This window comes from Mesocricetus auratus, unplaced genomic scaffold (genome assembly GCF_017639785.1).
Source record: "Mesocricetus auratus isolate SY011 unplaced genomic scaffold, BCM_Maur_2.0 Super-Scaffold_100013, whole genome shotgun sequence".
Lineage (NCBI taxonomy): Eukaryota > Metazoa > Chordata > Mammalia > Rodentia > Cricetidae > Mesocricetus > Mesocricetus auratus.
This window is the reverse complement of record NW_024429196.1, coordinates 12,315,999-12,334,663: the sequence shown is the minus strand read 5'-3', so window position 1 is coordinate 12,334,663 and position 18,665 is coordinate 12,315,999. Positions and strand designations below refer to the sequence as shown.

The window sequence follows — 18,665 nt, the reverse complement described above, 5'->3', positions numbered from 1 at the left end:
TAAAAACGTGTTTCTCCTTTTGATATGATCAGTGGGTCCTTTTAGATTAGTGACAGAATCGAAGGAAGTTTCGACCATGAAGGGGGAGAAGAGATAATCCAAAATGCCTATTGAGCCAATCCAGGGAACTTGGCCAGCTTGGAGTGACTGCAGAGCCCAGACTGTGAAGGGGCGGAGTGGGAATGGACTGTGCTGGAAGGTAGGTGAAAGGGGAGGTCTAGATATTAGTAGGCTCACCTGCACTGCAGAGTCCCAGCCTTACCCTTCCAGTGCCATCTTCCTCAGTGCCAACTTTTCCTGGGCTGGAGTCCTAGAACAAGCTTCTTTCTGGTGAGAGCTTGCCCTGCCAGGACACCCCACCCTTAGAATCCAGGTACTCTGGGACTTCTGGGGCGGGGGTATGGGAGAAGGGGTGTAGGTGAGCCACAGCGGAAGAAGGCTGTCCCAAAAGCCTGTGCAGCCCCATGATGATGCTTGGCCAGGGCGCAGGAGCACCTGTACTCGGTCGAGTACCTAGGCCCTGCGCGTCCAGCTGGAGCTCTGGGCAGCAGCCCTGGCGATCTGTGCCCGCCCTGGGAGGTGCCATGTCGCCCCGCCCCGCCGTCGGGTGCGCTGTCGGGAACGCGCTGAGGGCGGTGCTGAACCTTAAGGTTGGGCAAGTGGAGGAAGTGGAGTGGCCACACTGTGTGCCCGGGAGCGTGCAGATCTCTGGTCGCGGGCAGAGTGAGTGCGGGAGAGCTGAAGCGGGTGGGACGTGAACTGACCCGGGCGGGACAGGCAGACCTGTGGCGTCAGGGTTCAAGAGGGGAGATGGAGCTTAGTGACCCACGGTATGGCTGGGTCTGCAGCCCCAGCCCAGAGTCCAGTGCTTCTCCCCACAAAAGGGCGTTTCAGCTTTCATCCGCTGCCTAATTCAGGATTTTTGTGTTTGCACCTTGCTGGAATTCCCATTAGGGAGCTAAAAGTAGTTTTGGAATCGGCACTACGCCTTTTTATAACTTGCAAAGACTTACCCATACACAATACACACACACACACACACACACACACACACACACACGTATGTTTTTGAAAAGCCCAAGTATCTTCATGAGTTTCTTGGTGAAATATCTGATCTTCCGTTTACTCTTAATCTCTCAAATTTTATAATTTGCAACAATCCAGCAGCTTTGGAGTTGCACAGCAGTACAACTCCCTCTTCGTTGTGTGAAAGTGCTAACATTTCTGCCTAAATCGTTCTTAGGTTCAATATCTGACGTCCTTTTCCGGATCTTGAATGCTTATACTTATAATGCTATGATTCATTATATTAATAATAATAATATTATTATTATTGCATTACTGGCCCAGCACCAAAGCTGCTGTGCTTGAGACATGCATTCTAGGCTTTGGTATTTGATTGTTATGCATTCTTTTCTAGCTTTACTTAGGCTAGGTGGCAAAGTTAACAAGTATTTTTAGATTTGCCAAGGCCTAAGTGCCAAGTTTTGACACATGAACAAGCGTGCATACTATCTGTGCCATTTTGATTTTCATTACATTATAAAAGATAATTGTTTTAAAATGAGAAAATTCAGATATGTGTAAGGTTTCAAAGATAGTGTGAGCATTGATGTGATGTCTAGCATGAGAAAGATTACTCTCATCTGTCTTGTCCCCTTTTTATTACTATGGTTGGGGAAACATACATAGGAAAAGATTCCATTTGATTTCATGATCTTGAAGACAAGCTTCGTGTGTGTGTGTGTGTGTGTGTGTGTTTATACATTGCATAATGACGTAGGATTGACCATGCTTCCTTTCTCAAATATATTTTGATAGTCTAATATATTTTTGTGCCTATATCCTTTGAAAAGTAACTTGCATCTGCCAAATAAAAAATATTTGAAGGTCCATTAGGCAATGCTAACATTCATAATGAACAAACATTTGAAAACTGAAATATACTTCAAATATAGTTCTTTTGTGTAAATTATGTAGTAGGTTTTGGTATAAAGTATTTTAGTTATTTCTGCAATGTAGTTTTTAAGTTTTTACAAATAAGCTTCAACTCCATCATTAGTTTTCTTTATGAATTGATAATTTGAAAGGTTATAGCTAGCATACAATTATTTTCCCTAGTAATAGGAAACAGTTATCCATTAGATCTAAGCAGAAGCCTAATGGCTTTCAACTAATTGGTAGGAGACAATTTTTCAGTGTGGGACATGGGTTGTGAAAATTGCTGTTTTGAACTGAAGTAAGCTATCACTGAACACCAGTTTCTACTGTGAACTGTGATATCATTTGCTTCTTGACCCTGTCTACCGCTCACACATTATGACTTAAGAAACTCTGCAGTCACCACTTTTTTTTGAAAGTGGAGGTTATGAAATGCCTTTCTAAGAAATTTCTCATGATCACAAAATGGTAGGATGGAGGGCGTAAAGTATAAACACACTAGGTACCTGAGAGAGAGAAACCAGGCCCGGGTGGGTTATGGTCTCTGAGTTTTCCTTTATCTGGGAATGGTTAGACACTGGAAAGGCTTGTGTTTACTGGCCGTTACTTGACAAAGAACACAAAGCCTTGTGTAGAGCTCATAATTGATAGTTTAAGAGTTGAAGTTGGCCTTTTGGGTGTGTTTATTTTGGTAAGTTAAGGTCTTTAAAACAATTTGCCAACATTTTAAAATTAGGCACCTTGGCATACACTTTTAGAAGCCCCATGTTTCTTGAAAAACCAGGACAGAGTTGCCTATTTTGGATGTGGTAAACCCCCCCCCTGTTTAGGCACAGTGTCATCACCACCCACTTATGTATTGTACCCCACTCATCCCCGAAGACATTTGGGTTTATGAATTCTAGCTCTGGAAATAGCCCTTGTAGGCTTAAACAGTGATGTGGTGCAAGCTGTAACACAGTTTCCATTTTACAGGAAGTTGGGCAGCAATCTCGAATTATCAGGTACACAGTAAATTATCAGGCACAAAGTATTCCTAATAAAGCTCAGTTCTGATTATTGTTCAGGCATTGAAACAAACATTATTGTCCCCTTTACAGCGGTCACTCACTCACAATTTTATACTAAATCTTAAAAAACAGTTATTAGATGACTTTTTGTGGGTTGGGAAGGTTACAAATGCCAGTTTTAAAAGATAGATACATCTTCTAAGAACTGGTATTCTTTCTTTTCAGCTTTTATTTATTTTTGTATATTTTTGTTTGTTATTTTATTTAGAATACAAAGTGATGGGTTGTGTTATGATCTTTTCATACATGTATATGATTTTACTTAGCTCTTATTTGCTCCTCTTTGCCCCCACCTCTTCTTGTCAGTCCTTTTACTCTTTGAAAAACCCTATTTTGCTTTCATGTTACATATATTCCACCATCCTTTTTATTTACTCCCCTCCCTTTAGGCCTTCTCTTCTCTCTAGTCCCTTTTCTATTCTCACACCTAACTTTCTCTTTCTCTCTCTAACTCTCTCTCTCTCCTCTCTCTTTCTCTCTCTCTCTCTCTCTATCTCTCTCGGTCTGTCTGTCTGTCTCTCTCTGTCTCTCCTCAACATATAAGAAAAATATTATATTTATGTTTGTGAGTAAGTATCATTGCACTTCATGCAATGTTCTTTGGTACTATCCATCTTCCTGCTATAATTCTTCTTTGTACATGAATAAAATACCATGTTTATAGGCACCACAGTTTGTTTATACATTCATCTGTTGCTAGACTAATTGCAGAGATGGTTCCATGTCTTGGCTACTGTGAATAGGGCAACAGTTAACATGGAAATGCTACTATATCTATGATATGTTGACTTAGAATCCTTCAGGAACATACCCAGGAGTTTTTGTTGTTTTAATTTATGTATTTATGTACTTGTGTATGTATGTATTTATTTACTTACTATGGATTACTATGTAAATGAGACTATCCTTGAACTCACAGAAATCTGCCTGCCTTGGCCTCCCAAGTGCTGGCATGTCTGGCACCCAGGAGGTTCTTTTGTTTGTTTTGTTTTGTTTTTTATACGAGTCATGTAGTAGTTCTTGTTTGTGTGTTTGTTTGTATTTTGAGACACGGTTTCTTTATGTATCTTTTGAGCCTGTCCTGGAACTTACTCTGTAGAAATGTAAAACAAGGAAACCACTGTAGAAGTCAGAATCTAGGTGCCACAAAGTATTAAAAAATAGAACTACTGCAGTTGGGCAGTAGTTCTTTTTTTAATTTTTTATTTCTTTACAAAATAAAATATAATGAGATAAAATAAAAATCATCCTATCTAAGTTGGACAAGGCTAACCAAGAGGAGGAAAACAGCCCCAAGAGAAGGCACTAGAATTGGAGACCCATTTGTTCACACACTCAGGACTTCCAAAATAATACTAAACTGAAGTCCATAATATACACACAGAGGATGTGGTGCAGACTGGTGTTGACCTGGTGCATGCTTCCTCAGTCTCTGAGTTCATATGACCATCTGATTTAGAGGGCCTGGGTTCCTTTTCTTGGAGTGGGCCTCAAATCAAATCAGACATTGATTGGCTACTCCCACAAGCTTTGTGCCTCCATTGTCCTAGCATATCTTGCAGATGGGTCAGATTGTAGAACAAATGTTTTGTGTCTGTGTTGGTGTTTACATTTTTCTTTTGGTAACCTAAAAGAATACCTTTCCTACCAAAGACACAAGCAAATGGGGATGAAGGTTCCATGTAGGCACTAGCTCCACAATTCCATGCTCAAAGACTTGTGTAAGTACTGTCTTCAGCAGTGGAACCTTGCTGCCCACTTGTAGAGATCAACCTATTATCTTGGCAAATACCTGGGTTGTTTGGGAATTTCCTTTGAACCACTTTGACCAACAACTCAATTGGATGTAATCCTATATCTGTGCTGAAAGCTTTGTTTGGTGTCAAGAGATGGTCAGTTGCACTAGGTTTCAGTACCATCCCTCAAATGCCCCTCAATTCTATCTCTCTCCACATTCCTTCCCTCAACCATATCTCCCCTCTCAGCATTTATTTTAAACAAGGACTTTTACCTCTGTTATTATAAAGGGAGAAAACGAATGGTGGAGTGCAGAATTCATTTCAAGAAGCATTTACATAGATCTCACCATTTCCCTACAAAGCATATAAAATGATCTGAGGGGAATAAAAATTGAGCACTGGCTAATTCAGACATAACTGGACAGGCCTTATTTTATACCACCTTATTGTCTGTGTGAACAGAAAGCTGGGAGGAAAGCATGTCTTATTTATTTGGTCTACAACTACGCTAGACCAGAGACAGCTGAGTCTGTTTTCTGTATGAGATGAGTAACTCAAAACTTATTTGGAGATTCAGCTTGGTATTTTATATGGCAACTCAGTTTTTTGCAGGTTTATTATCTTCAAAGACATTACTTCTTTCACAGTCATACTAGGAGAATGATGGGGTAAAGTAAGCTAGATTCAAAGGTACTGAATTTCTACTTGTCTTAACTTCCTAGTCCTGGTAGTGACTAATTGTGGGAGTTCAAGTCAGTTTGCATGGGCTTAGGGAAGATATCTAGACCAGGGCAAGTGTAGATCTTAAGGCAAATGATCGCTAGTTGGACGAATGTGGGGGAAGAACACAGAGTAAGTTTAAGAATTCCAGCACACCCAGATTACTCAGGGCCTGGGGGATGTTTCAAAGATGTGGGATTTTAAAGGATTTGAACTGGAAAATAAAGTGGTGTGATTTCTGTGTTAAGATTATTCTGCCTATTCTCTGAAGACAGACAATTTCAGTGGGTGATCTGTCACCATTCCAATTTGTGTCATCCATCAAAGACAGAATTTCATTCTGAATCTAGTCTAAAACTACCCATGGTGCAGTCTTGCAGCTTGGCAGAAGTAGGTACATGAAGGGAAGGGTCCTCAGACACTGTTTCACAGGAAAAGTAAGGTCAGTGTCTACACATTTGAGGATCAATTGTACTATTCAAAGTAAAGTGTGTTTGGTTTTGAGTTAGTCATCTGTGTTCTTAGTATGTTCTATGTTGTGGAGAAATTTGTGTTTTCACTGAGAGTATGCTTTGCAAGTGTTTGGGAAAGTTAATTGATGTTTGTATTATATTAGGAAGAAATGTGGTCTTATTGATTTACAAAGTGATTATCTCTACGTTTTGTTTCTAGACCCTTCCAATGATAAAGTTTTGGACATTAGATAGAAGGTATTATGAGATGCCAGGTATGATGATGTGTCATTACTCAGAGACACAGAGGTTGAAAGGTTGAAGCAGGAGGATCTTGGGGTAAAAACTAGCCTGAACTTTGTATCGAGGCTATGTCTCAAAAACAACAAGGAAAAGTATTACAAAATACTTTGGGGAGGGCTCTGTTTTGGATTGATTGGAATTTTCTCCTTTGGTTATATAAAGTGACAGTTCACTGCCTGCATTGAAGTATCAAGGCACCATCCAAATATCTCAAGAGACTAGTTTTTCTTTTTCTGATCATTTGCTTGTGTGGTTTTTCTAGGAAACTGCCCACTTAGTATTTTAAACAGTATCAACAATGTGTGAACTTTTCTTTTTAATCTCTCTTACATTTTGTACTTATCCTTAGAATTGTTTATTTACCGGATCTTTACAGGTTATTTTTTTTAATGATCAGAATTAACAGAGATCTTCCCAATTTAAAATATTCTCTTTGAATAACTTGTATTGGTCAATCTTCTATTCTTAATATTTCCTTGATTTTTTCTTTTTTCCTACTTTATTCTCTTTGATTTTCATTTGCAGCTGTGTGGTCTTAGTTAAATCTAAAATCTTTGCTTTGTATTTCCCTCTGCATACTGTTAAAACAGCTATGTTTCATAAGCTCTGGTAAGTAGTATTTTTGTTATTCCCCAGGTTTAAATCTGTCTGACTATATTCTTTTCTTTTCTTTTTTTTTATTCTTGAATTGCTTAGTAATGACTTCATAGAATCCAATTGTTTAGTTTTTTTCTTTTTTAATGTCTTGGTTGCTGATTTCTGATCTAATTCCTTTGCAATTATAAGTACTCATAAAATATACTGATCTTTTTAGGGTATTTTCTATATATTCCAATCTACCCATTGAATTGTCTCATTAATTATATAGTTTAAAATTATTCTTAATTTTTATCTTTTTAGTACTAAAGCATGAAAGAAAATTAAAGTATCCTAGTAGATCTATAATTTTGCCCATTTCCCTTTTTTCTATTTAAATTAGAAACAAGATTGTTTTATATGTCAATCCTAGTTCCCTCTTCCTTCCCTCCTCTTCTGCTCCACTAACCCCATATCTAATCTCCTTTCTGCTCCACAGGGAGGGTGAGGCCTTCCATGGAGGATCTTCAAAGTCTATCATATCCTTTAGAGCAGGACCTAGGCACTCCCCTGTGTTTCTATGCTCAGAGAGTATCCCTCCATGGATTGGGTTCCTAAAGCTCATTTGTATGCTAGGGATAAATACTGATCTATTACCAGAGGCCCCATAGATTTCCCGAGAACTTCTAACTGACATCCATGTTTAGGGGTCTGGATCAATCCTATGCTGGTTTCTCAGCTATCAGTCTGGGTTCCATGAGCTCCCCCTTGTTCAGGTCAGCTGTTTCTGTGGGTTTCACCATCCTGGTCTTGACCACTTTGCTCATCACTCCTCCCTCTCTGCAACTGGATTCCAGGAGTTTGGTTCACTGTTTAGCTGTGGGTGTCTGCTTCTGTTTCCATAAGCTACTGGATGAAGACTCTAGGAAGGCACATAAGGTAGCCATTGTGTTTTGTTGACTGTCTCCTATGCCTTACAGAAGCTTCTCAATTTCAGCAAGTTCCATTTATTAATTGTCGATATCATGGTCTGTGCTACTGGTGTTATGTTCAAGTCTTTGTTACATTGATTCCTTGTATTGTTTTCTATTTTCTACTTTATTGATTCAGCCCTCAGTTTGATTGTTTGCTGGAGTAATATCCTCCAGGGTGAGTTTGCATCTGTTTTGTTCTAAAGCTGTCAGTTGTGCTGTTAATTCTTTAGTGTGACTATTCTCCAGTTTCTTTATGTGAGCACTAAGTGCTATGAACTTTCCTCTCTGCACTGTTTTCAAAGTGTCCCATAAGTTTGGATATGTTGTGTCTTCATTTTCATTGAATTCTAGGAAGTCTTTAATTTCTTTCTTTATTACTTTCTTGACCCAGAAAAGGTACATTTGCATGTTGCTCAATTTACATGAGTTTGAAGGGTTTCTACAATTTGTGTTGTTTTTGGATTGTAACTTTAATTGGATTATTCCAATTTTTTGTACTTATTGAGGTTTGCTATGTTGTCAAGTCTGTGGTCGATTTTAGAGAAGGTCCCATGTGGCACTGAGAAAAAGGTATATTCTTTTGTATTTGCATGGGCTATTCTATAGATGTCTGTTAGTTTGAAGTTTAATTTGTTAGATACTAGGATAGCTACACCCTCTTATTTCTTGGGTCCATTTTATTGGAAAATCTTTTCCCAACCCTTTACTCTGAGATGATGTCTGTCTTTGAAGTTGAGGTGTATTTCTTGTATGCAGCAGAAGGATGGATTCTGTCTTCATATTCATTCTGTGTCTTTTTATAGTCACGTTAAGACCATTAATATTGAGGGAGATTAAGGACCATTGAGTGTCAATTCTTATTTGTTTCTGATTTGTTGTTGGTGGAGCTATTGTGTGTGGATTTACCCTGCTTTTTCTTTTGGCTTTTGGTAAAGTGGGATTATTCATTGCCTATGTCTTTGTGAGTGTAGTTAACTTCCTTAAATTGGAGTTTTCCTTCCAGTACTTTCTGTAGGGCTGGATTAGTGGATATGTATTGTTTAAATCTGGTGTTGTCATGGAATATCTTATTTTCTCCATCTATAATGATTGAAAGCTTTGCTGGGTATAGTAGTCTGGGCTGGCATCTGTGGTCTCTTAGTGTTGGTAGACTATCTATCTATCCAGGACCTTCTGGCTTTCAAAGTTTCCATGGAGAAGTCAGGTGTAATTCTGATAGGTTTGCCTTTATATGTTACTTGGTCTTTTTCCTTTGCTATTTTTCTTTATTCTGTATGTTTGGTATTTTGATTATTATGTGACAAGATGACTTTTTGTGGCTCACTCTATTTGGTGTTCTGTTGGCTTCTTGTACTTTCATTGGTATGTTTTTCTTTAGGTGGGGAAAGTTTTCTTCTACGATTTTGTTGAATATGTTTTCTGCACCTTTGAGTTGGGTTTCTTTGCCTTCTTCTATACCTATTATTCTTAGGTTTGGCCATATTTCCTGGATTATTTGTGTTAGAGATTTGTTGGACTAAGATTTTCTTTGGTCAATGAATCTATTTCTCCTAGTGTATCTTCAATGCCTCAGATTCTCCCTTCCATCTCTTGTATTCTGATGGTTATATTGCATCTGTAGTTCCTGATCGTTTACCCCAGATTTTCTATTGCCAGCATTCCCTCAGACTGTGTTTTTTTTTTAGTTGTCTGTATTTCAACTTTCAAACCTTGCACTGTTTGAATTGTTTCTTGCAATTTTTGGTTTGTCTTTTCTTCCGTTTCTTTGAAAGATTTTCTCATTTCCTCTTTTAGGGTCTCTATCATCTGCATGAAGTTGTTTTTAAGGTCATTCTCTTCTGCTTCATCTGTGTTGGTGGTGTAGAGTCCCTAGACTCTGGTGGCATCATATTGGTTTTTCCGTTGTTAAATATGTTCTTATATTGTCATCTTCCCATCCCTTCTTCCAGTGGGTGCAGGTGGTGTCTCTTCCTCTCCTGGTAGGTATGGATCCAAGGTTCTCTTCTGGTTGGTACAAGTATGTCTTCAATCGGGTAGAGACTCTTTTTACCTTCAATATGTGTTTTCCCTTAAAATAGATTTTATCTGATATCTAGAAAACTACGCCACTTTGTTTAATTTAGTGTTTATGTGGCATAATTGCTCTTCTTCCACTATTTTTCTCCATGGCTTGTATCTGGATCTCTTGCATATATCTTGTAATTGCCAATTTCTGTCTTTTCACAAATGAGTTTGGTTCATGAACAATTATTATCACTACATTTACAGTTATTCCAAGTGGGTTATTTTATGCTTTGTGTTTGCTTTTTAAGTATTTTTTATTCTCTCTCCCTGAGTTTTTCAAGTTAAAGTCTCTTTTGACTGAGGATGATCTTGAACTTAAAATCCATCTGCTACCAACTCCTAAGCCCTGGGATGCTATGCAGCATTGTAGAGTGAACACAGGGCTCTGTGCATGCCAGGCAAGGGCTCTGCAAACTGAACTATATTTCCTGCCCTTTGGATGAGTTTTTAAAATAAATTTTCTTCCTTATATTTTGGAAAGCTGTATATGATATATTTCAAGTTTCTAGTGCTTAGTATAGATGTTTTATATACAAGTGAATTTTAAGATCTGAAGCCTCCTGAAGTGTTCTTCCTTAGAGGTAATTGTTGTTAAACTCACTTTATTCTTTTGATGAAAAAAATGTCTTTATTCTTTCTCTGATCTTGAAAGATCATTTTGTGGGCATCTTATATCTGTAGTGAACACTGCATATAAGCGGGATTATATGATGTGTCCTTTTGTGACTGGCTTATTGTACCTAGAATATTTTGGATGCTCAGTCATGTTGTAATGTGTCAGAATTTCTTTCCTTTTTAAAACTGCAGAGTATGTCATTGTAGGGACCTATCACATTCTGTGTACATTACACATTAATGAGCCAGTGAGTAACTCTAGGAATAATATTGCTGCAAAGTACATGTGTAGGTATCTTTTTTAGCCATACTTTTTAGTTCTTTTGTATGTTTAAGATATAGAGTTGTCAGATCATATAGTGTAGATGGGGATGAGGAGGAAGAATGGGGTAGAAAAGGAGGGATGACTGGGATTTTAGATAAGATGACCGTGGTAGTACCTGCTTTGGGGAAGGTAGTGACTGATGTGTTTTCTGAAGGTCATGAGGGAATGAGCCATCTGCAGGGTCAGTGAACATGAAGAATTTCAGTTATTTTATCAGGGAATAGCCAAGTGAAGAGCTATAAAAAGAAGAAAGAATAGCTGTTGAGGTGAATATTAATTTCCTCCTAGAGTTAGTACTTTTTATTGAATTTGGATCTATCTTGGTAAAATATCCAAAAGTTCAATATAGAATAAATCAGTTTAAAAAAAGATGAACCCTCATTTTAAAATGTTACTTTGAAAGTGTCATTTTAGAAGTATGGTAAAAACATATGTTAAAATATATTCAGTATATGTCATGGGAATACTTTTGTGGCTCACTTGTTCATATAAGGTGCTTAACTATAGGCCTCTAAGTTTATGTGCTTGAGATTATTTTTTATCCCATGAATGCTAAATACTTAAAGAAAGTGTATGAACATTTGTTGTCATGTAGAATGAAGTTTACTGTAGCCATCAAGCAATCAGTAATTTACTAAATGTGACAATTTCTTTTATTCTTAAGGAGTATGCAATTTAATGGTTTTAGGAATCAGAAATTATTGTTTATTAAATTACATTTTTAAAAAATTAATATATGTGTACTATATCTCATTTCTCCCTCTTCCTCCCAGTCTCCTCCCTCCCCTTCTCAAATTTATGACCTATTTTCATTGCAACGTATATATGAATAAATACATAAATAAAACCCTCCAAGTCTGTTTAGTATTGCTCACATGTAAGTATTTTTAGGACTGAACACTTGGTATTGAATAATCAGTTAAAGGATCATCACCAGAGAAACATAGCTGTCCATCTAGGGATAGGTCCCTGGGACGTCCTCCATCCATGTTGACATGTCAGCTGATGTTACCATTGTTCAAATCTTGTTGAGGCAGTCATATTGTTGAGATTTCATGGGTGTAGCTAGAAAACACTATCTTGCAGCAGTACTTCCTGGTTCTTTGGCTCTTATAATCTTTACACACACACACACACACACACACACACACTAATTAATTTTAGATAAATACAATATGATTCCTTATGACTTTTTCAAATATCTTTAGTGTTATTTATCCCTCTTTTCCCCCCTCTTTCCATATTGTCCTCCCTCCCCCTTTCCAATAAAAGCCCCGTACAATTTTTTCACTTCTCCCTTCATGAGTATCCCACGGTTCCCTTCTCTAATAGCTTTTCTCTGATCTCACTATTGAAATTCCTTCTGTGTGATTTTGAAGAAATATTTTCCATAGGCTTCATTTTGTTTGCTTGAGGAGGGCCATGTTTGTTTTAAATGGGATTTGACTAAGTATACTCTAAAATCATAGGTCATGTTTTAGACAAAATCTGTTTATTCTTCGTGTCCAGCTCAAACTCTGTTTATTCTCTGTATCTTTTTCTTATCACTTCAGAAGTAATTGCTTCTTTGCCTGGGCCGCTCTAACACACCACAAATGTCAGTCTCAATATGGTGTAGTCACATCTTTTAAACTAGCCATGTGTTTCCTATATTCATATCTCAAAACTCATTGAAGTTTGGTGCCTATATTTATGTTCAGATTTGTGTGCTTTCAATTTTGTGCCTGTATATTGAAAACTCCACATTTAAGTCTTAGTAGCTACTATCTCAGAAATGATAACTGTGTTCAATAACACTACTATGTGGAAGCAAGTATTCCATTTAATGGCTGTTTCTCCTGGTGAGAAACTCATGTTTCAGACTTTTAACAAGATGTAATTGGTCTCTTTGTCTAGCACTACATTATATGCATGGCATAAGTGCTTATTTGCATGACTCAAGAGATGTAAGTAGTTATTTTGTCACTAATTATAAAATCAATAAAGAGGATGATTATCACTGATTTACCTCTTTGTATCTTGGATCAAAGGCACAAATTTCATAAAGATTGAGTATTCCAAGAACCATTCACAAGCATCTTTTGTAGTGATGTAATTTTGATCAGCCATTTAGGAGATGATGTGCCCCTTAGTGTGGTTAATCAGAATATGATGCTTACTTTGCTTTGGATTTCCATGTTCTCCTTGGTTCCTTGTAATCCTTATTTCTCTCACCCACTTTCAAAAACTAGGTTTTTTTTAAAGAACTATTACATATTCATTCATTCAAGAGCCTTAGGTTTTAAAATCTACTGTGTGATATGCAGAGTTAGAATGATTTCATTTAGAATTGAGTAAGATAGACAAAGTCTCCACCCTCAAAATTAACAGATGAAAGTTGAGGCCTAGGAGGTGATGGACTGAGTTTTAAAGGACCTCTTAGGTTATGGTAAGAAAACATCACTATAAAGGTAATAAGAGGACCATACTGGCTTTTATAGAGAGATTCAACATAAAATATTATCACTTATAAACTAAAAATTTTTTATCACCTGAGTTTATTCTAAAGCTATTTTGTTATAATCCCCAAGTATGAAGAAATCTGTTGAAATTACATCAAGGCAATAAGAAATGGTCATTTTTTAATCCAAAAAGTATTAAAGAATCAATATGAAACAATACTAAACACAGAAATTAGGTCTTGCATACAAAACATTATTAAACTCATTAGCCTGCTCATAAAGTAGAAATTAAATTTCCTCTGAATTATATTTGATTACTGTTGCATGCTCTCTATTATATTGGTGAAAGTGTTAGATAATTTCCCATCAATTTATTCATGCCACTTAATACCTCTGATCAAATGTAGGTGGAACTGTACCATTTCTCTCCAATAACTTAAACATTGGAAATGCTTCCGTTAATTGGGAAAACAATCAACTTTGATAACTTTCCTGATCCTTCTGATACATGGGAAATCACTGAAACCATCGGCAAAGGAACATACGGGAAGGTTTTTAAGGTCCTGAATAAGAAAAATGGTCAAAAAGCAGCAGTCAAAATCCTGGATCCAGTCCACGTGAGTCACTTTGAGATATTTTTTTAAGATTGTGTTTATTTGTGCGCATGCATGCGCGTGCGCGCGTGTGTGTATGTGTGTGTAAGTATGTATGTTCATGTCTGTGGAGGTGCATGTTTATTTGCTTGTTTGTGTGTGTTAGTATGTATGTTCATGTGTGTGAATTTGCATGTATGTGTATATATGTACATATGAAGGCCAGAAGTCAACCTCCATTGTCATTCCTCAGCCTTCATTCACCTTGTTTTTTGAGGCAGGGTTTCTCACTGGCCTGGAACTCACTACTTAGTTTAGCCTAGCTGGCCAGGGATCTGCCCGTCTCTGCCTACCCATCTAGCCTCCCTAGCATGGGATTATAAGCATGCACCACCACATTCAGTGTTTTTACCTAGGTCTGGGGGTGGGGTGACATTGGGTTTCCTGTTTATAAGATAAGCACTTTACCACCTGAGGTATCACCCTAGGATGTAGCTTTTACTTTTAAGTCTCTACTTTATTTCCCTTTGTATTAAACACTTTAAAAAGTCCAAAGTATCTTACACTGATTCACTCATCATGGTGTTATTCTGAAACTAGGGGCAATCTAAAAAATAAGCAGAGCTCTAATTATTTGCTCCTCCAACTTGCGTGTTTTGTACATGCAATACGGTGCCATAAGTTCTTAACAAATGCATAGGCACATAAGTGTGTTGCTCAAAAATGAATCAGTTGATTGAATAGCATTGTATTCTTTAAGAAAAGTCACAGAAACACAAACTTTTGAGTCTAAAAGTTCTCCTGATAATCTGGTTATAGTTATCTGATTTCCAGGTTTTCAGCACTCCCTTGGACTTCGGGTAGTATTTCTCTTAGGCCAAACTGGAGAGGATTTTAAAAAAATGTTAAACTGCATGAATGTTGGAATAAGATTACCATACATGGGATAGGGGTGACGTAGGTTAATTTTATTGGGGAGAAATTACTTACATGAAAAACCGATGTGCTCTAAGCATTCAATCTCAGCTGCCCTAGGAGATCTGACTAGAGAGAGAGAGAGAGAGAGAGAGAGAGAGAGAGAGAGAGAGAGAGAGAGAGAGAGAGAGAGAACCCCTAAGTAGAGAAGAACTCATGAATTTGGGAGGGAGGAGGGTAGAGTAGGAGGAGGGAGAGGCAGGTGTAAAAATTATATATGTACAGTATTTACATATGAAATTAAAAAAGTTTAAAAAGTGGCATTATTAATAAAAGTTTTTATAGAGAAAAATACTAAATTTCCCCCAGAAAAACGAGGTTTTTGATTTGTCTAAGTGTTTCCATAGCAGAAATGGTGTTGATCTATCATGGTGAAATTCCTCATTGAAGAATGAGTTTCCTGTTCAGTCCTGATAGTCTCTCTTGAGTCACTAGTAGTGGTGCCATACACTGAACCAACCGTATCTTCCCCCAGGCTTGCTGTTTTCAGAGCAAGTGTTGGCAGTGTGGGATTATCTGAGAACCCTAGAAATAACTAAGTCTCCCATAACACACACGTGAGTGGAATGAGCTCAGAATCATATACTCCCCGAATTCTACTTTGGGACTCTTGAACTCATGGTGGAAGTATGAGGTGATAGAAATGATAAACTAAGGAGGTCACTGCGGCCCGAGTCCTTGACATGGCTTGTCTGCTAGTATATAGTGCTACAAAATTACCCGGTTCTTTATTCATCTTAGGAGTGGTTCTATTTTGATAATTCGTTTGTGCTAAAACCATTATAATTGTAGCATTTCATGTTATTTGTAGCAGAGGACTGGGGCAGGGATGCTCTCTTTCAAAGTAGGAAATCTGACACACTGGAAGGATGGGAAATGTAGTTTCCAGGCTCAGTTGCTTTGCTGCTTTTTCACAGTCCCTTAGGACTTTTACCGTTTACCTGAAGGGAAGAGACACAAGTTGCCTTCTGCCAAAAGAGAAACACTACTCTTTCATCTGGCTTTTGGTGTTAGGATTGATGGTTTGCAACAGCAACAAAAAACACTTTAGACCAACTCCAACATGCACCCCAAATTAAGGTATCTGTCCCACTACTCACCTGTGATAAAAGCAAGTAGCTTACAATGCCTGTGATCACTCCCCTTCCACAGCTGTTTATATGTGTTGGACTTACAGCACTTAAACATCAAGACTTCTAAATATTTTTGAGGGGGGAAATTAGGGAGGGAGACACAGAAAGACAGAGGGAGGGAGGGGGAGGGACAGAGGAAGGGAGGGAGGGGGATGTTGGAAGGGAGGGAGGCAGAAAGGCAGAAACAGAGAGCATGTGGAGGCCAGAGGAACACCTCTGGTCATTGGTCATCTCAGGGATACTTTCCGTTTCCTTTCATCACATTGGCCTGGAACTCACCAGTTGTTAGCAGGATTGCTTGGCCAGCAAGCCTAGGGCTGCCCATCTCACCTTCCCAGATCTGTGTTTTCATGAGTTCCGAGCATCAGAATCAGGTCCCTGAGCTTGGGAATAAAGTACAACACACCCACACATTTCATAAAGATTGGGGTGTATTTTTAAGATAAAGGAGCCTTAGTGCTTTGTGTATTTATCAAAAATTATGATTTTTGATCCTCTTCAAGGAAAGGAATACATGAGCAGGACTGGAAGATAGCGGAGTATAGACCTCTGTTTTCCACTGAACATCTCTCAGTCTAACTTCTTGGAGCTTATGTTTTTTGTGTGTGTGCTGTGCTTACTCTGAGATTCTGTAGGGAAGCAATGAGGGTATTACATGTGACTGTTAGAACAGCACTGCTAAGATTTTCTCTTATGGTCTGCAAGTTGCTCCACGTAGACATGGTGTTCTAGAAACATGCCCCAAAGTTTTTCCAGCATTTTTTAAGGTGTCAACTCATTCTCTTTCTGATGGATATGCTGTTAGTTAACTTAGGCTCATATTGTATCATATAATTTAGTTCCAGTCCAATGTTCTAAATAGGAATCTATTGCCTGCATAATGCGTTTTTGATAACTTCTAAATATACTGTGTGTTCTAGACCAATGGAACTAACTTTCCAGTCTTTTTATTTATTTTAAATCAATGTGTTGGTCATTGCAACCAAATCACTAATAACAAATTGTACTGGCTGGTTTTGTGTCAACTTGACACAAGCTAGAGTTATCAGGGAGGAGCTTCAGTTCAGGAAATGCCTCCACGAGATACAGCTATAAGGCATTATATCATTTAGTTATCAACAGGCAAGTGCCCAGCCCACACTGGGCTGCTGGTCCCGAACTTTATAAGAAAGTGGACTGTGAAATCCATAGGAAGCAAGTAGGTAAGCAGCAACCCTCCACAGGCCCCTGTATGAACTCCTGCCTCCAGGATCCTGCCCTGTTTGAGTTCCTGTCTTGACTTCATTCAGTGATGAAAACAGTAATGCTGAAGTTTAAGCCAAATAAATCCTTGCCTCCCCAACTTGCCATTTGATCATGGTGTTTGTCATGGCAGCAGTAGAAACCCTAATTAAGGCAAGTACAAATGAAATCACCTGAAGGAGCTCTCAAGTTGCTTACAGCAATAGCCTTTTATTTCTCTCTTTTAACATTCAGTTAAATTAATACGGATTGAGATGCATTGAATTAGCACAAAAAATGGTAAACTGTAATAAGACTTTCCAATACGTGTTACAAAGCACAGTACCAAGGACTACGACCATGCTTTAATGGAGTTAAAATTCTCTATTTAGTATCCTAATATAATTTGATTAGCATCATTGTGTTTTTTCATAGTTCCTTTGTATTGACCTGTTTTAATCTAGGATATTGATGAAGAGATTGAGGCAGAGTATAACATCTTAAGAACACTTTCTGAACACCCGAATGTGGTCAGATTCTATGGGATTTACTTCAAGAAGGACAAAATAAATGGAGATAAGTTATGGCTGGTCCTTGAGGTAAGTACACAGCTTTTCTTAAGTGATGGGGATTTGTGTTTGTCTTGGAAGAGCTTTCTGTTGATGTCACATCTGCAGCACGCAAAACCTTGTGTGTGGTGTATTCCTTACCTCTGATGTCCTCAGTATAATGCTGTACAGTTTAGGCACTGGCTTCTTAGGCACATCAGGATATTAAAAGTCTAGAAAGACCACCAAAGATTAAAAGAAAGCGAGCCCATGATAAAAGACTAGTGAAACAAAGATTATTTTGTCCTATACAAAAACACATTACAAGGGAATGTCATAATAATATGCATTTAAACAATATTGGCTAGGTGATAGTGGTGCATATCTTTAAGCCAATCATTTGGGAGGCAGAGGCAGGTGGATCTCTGAGTTCAAGGCCAGCTTGATCTACAGTGTGAGTTCCAGGACAACTAGAGCTACACAGAGAAGCTCTGTCTCAATAAATAAATAAATAAATAAATATTTTATTCAGTTACTGCATGACTGAAGTTCTGTGGCCAGGGTTAGGGTATAAGAGCAAATTAAGTAAAGCCTCCTTAGGAATAGCTGTGGTCATCTTGGATCTTTATTGAAGCTAATAGCTTAACTACAGAACTAGCTATTGACAATTATGAAGAGAAAACCTTGCCCTAAATGTTTTTCTGAGTAAACTGCTGTCGGCAGCAGTGAACTCTGCACTTTGGAATCTCTAGAGTGTTCTTTCTTGTAATGCACAGTCTGTTCCAAGACAGACTACTGAGAGCTCACCCCTCCCTAAGGTGACAGTACTCAGTTTTTCATTATTCAAGTAATCATTAGTTCAAACGAAAATTCCAAGAAATTTTGAAAGTCATTTTTTTGTGCAGCAGAGTGTCTCAGAAAGTGAAGGTGTTTCCACCAAGTCTAATGGCCAAAATCTGATAATTTGGAACCCAC

General features: G+C 38.0%; 1 protein-coding gene across 7 annotated transcripts in view; it reads left to right on the top strand.

Annotated features, from left to right (window-relative positions):
* Window positions 1-637: 637 nt before the first annotated feature.
* The window catches only part of Myo3a (myosin IIIA), a 188,246-nt gene continuing 170,218 nt past the window's right edge, over window positions 638-18,665 (top strand). For all 7 annotated transcript variants that reach the window (XR_005880707.1, XM_040755402.1, XM_040755399.1 and 4 more), the window contains exons 1-3: window positions 638-723; window positions 13,628-13,837; window positions 17,607-17,741. Coding sequence is in view for 6 of the 7 variants with exons in the window: in XM_040755402.1 (XP_040611336.1) it covers window positions 13,670-13,837; window positions 17,607-17,741 (303 nt within the window). In the remaining variant the exon portion in view is untranslated. The remainder of the gene's footprint in view (window positions 724-13,627; window positions 13,838-17,606; window positions 17,742-18,665) is intronic.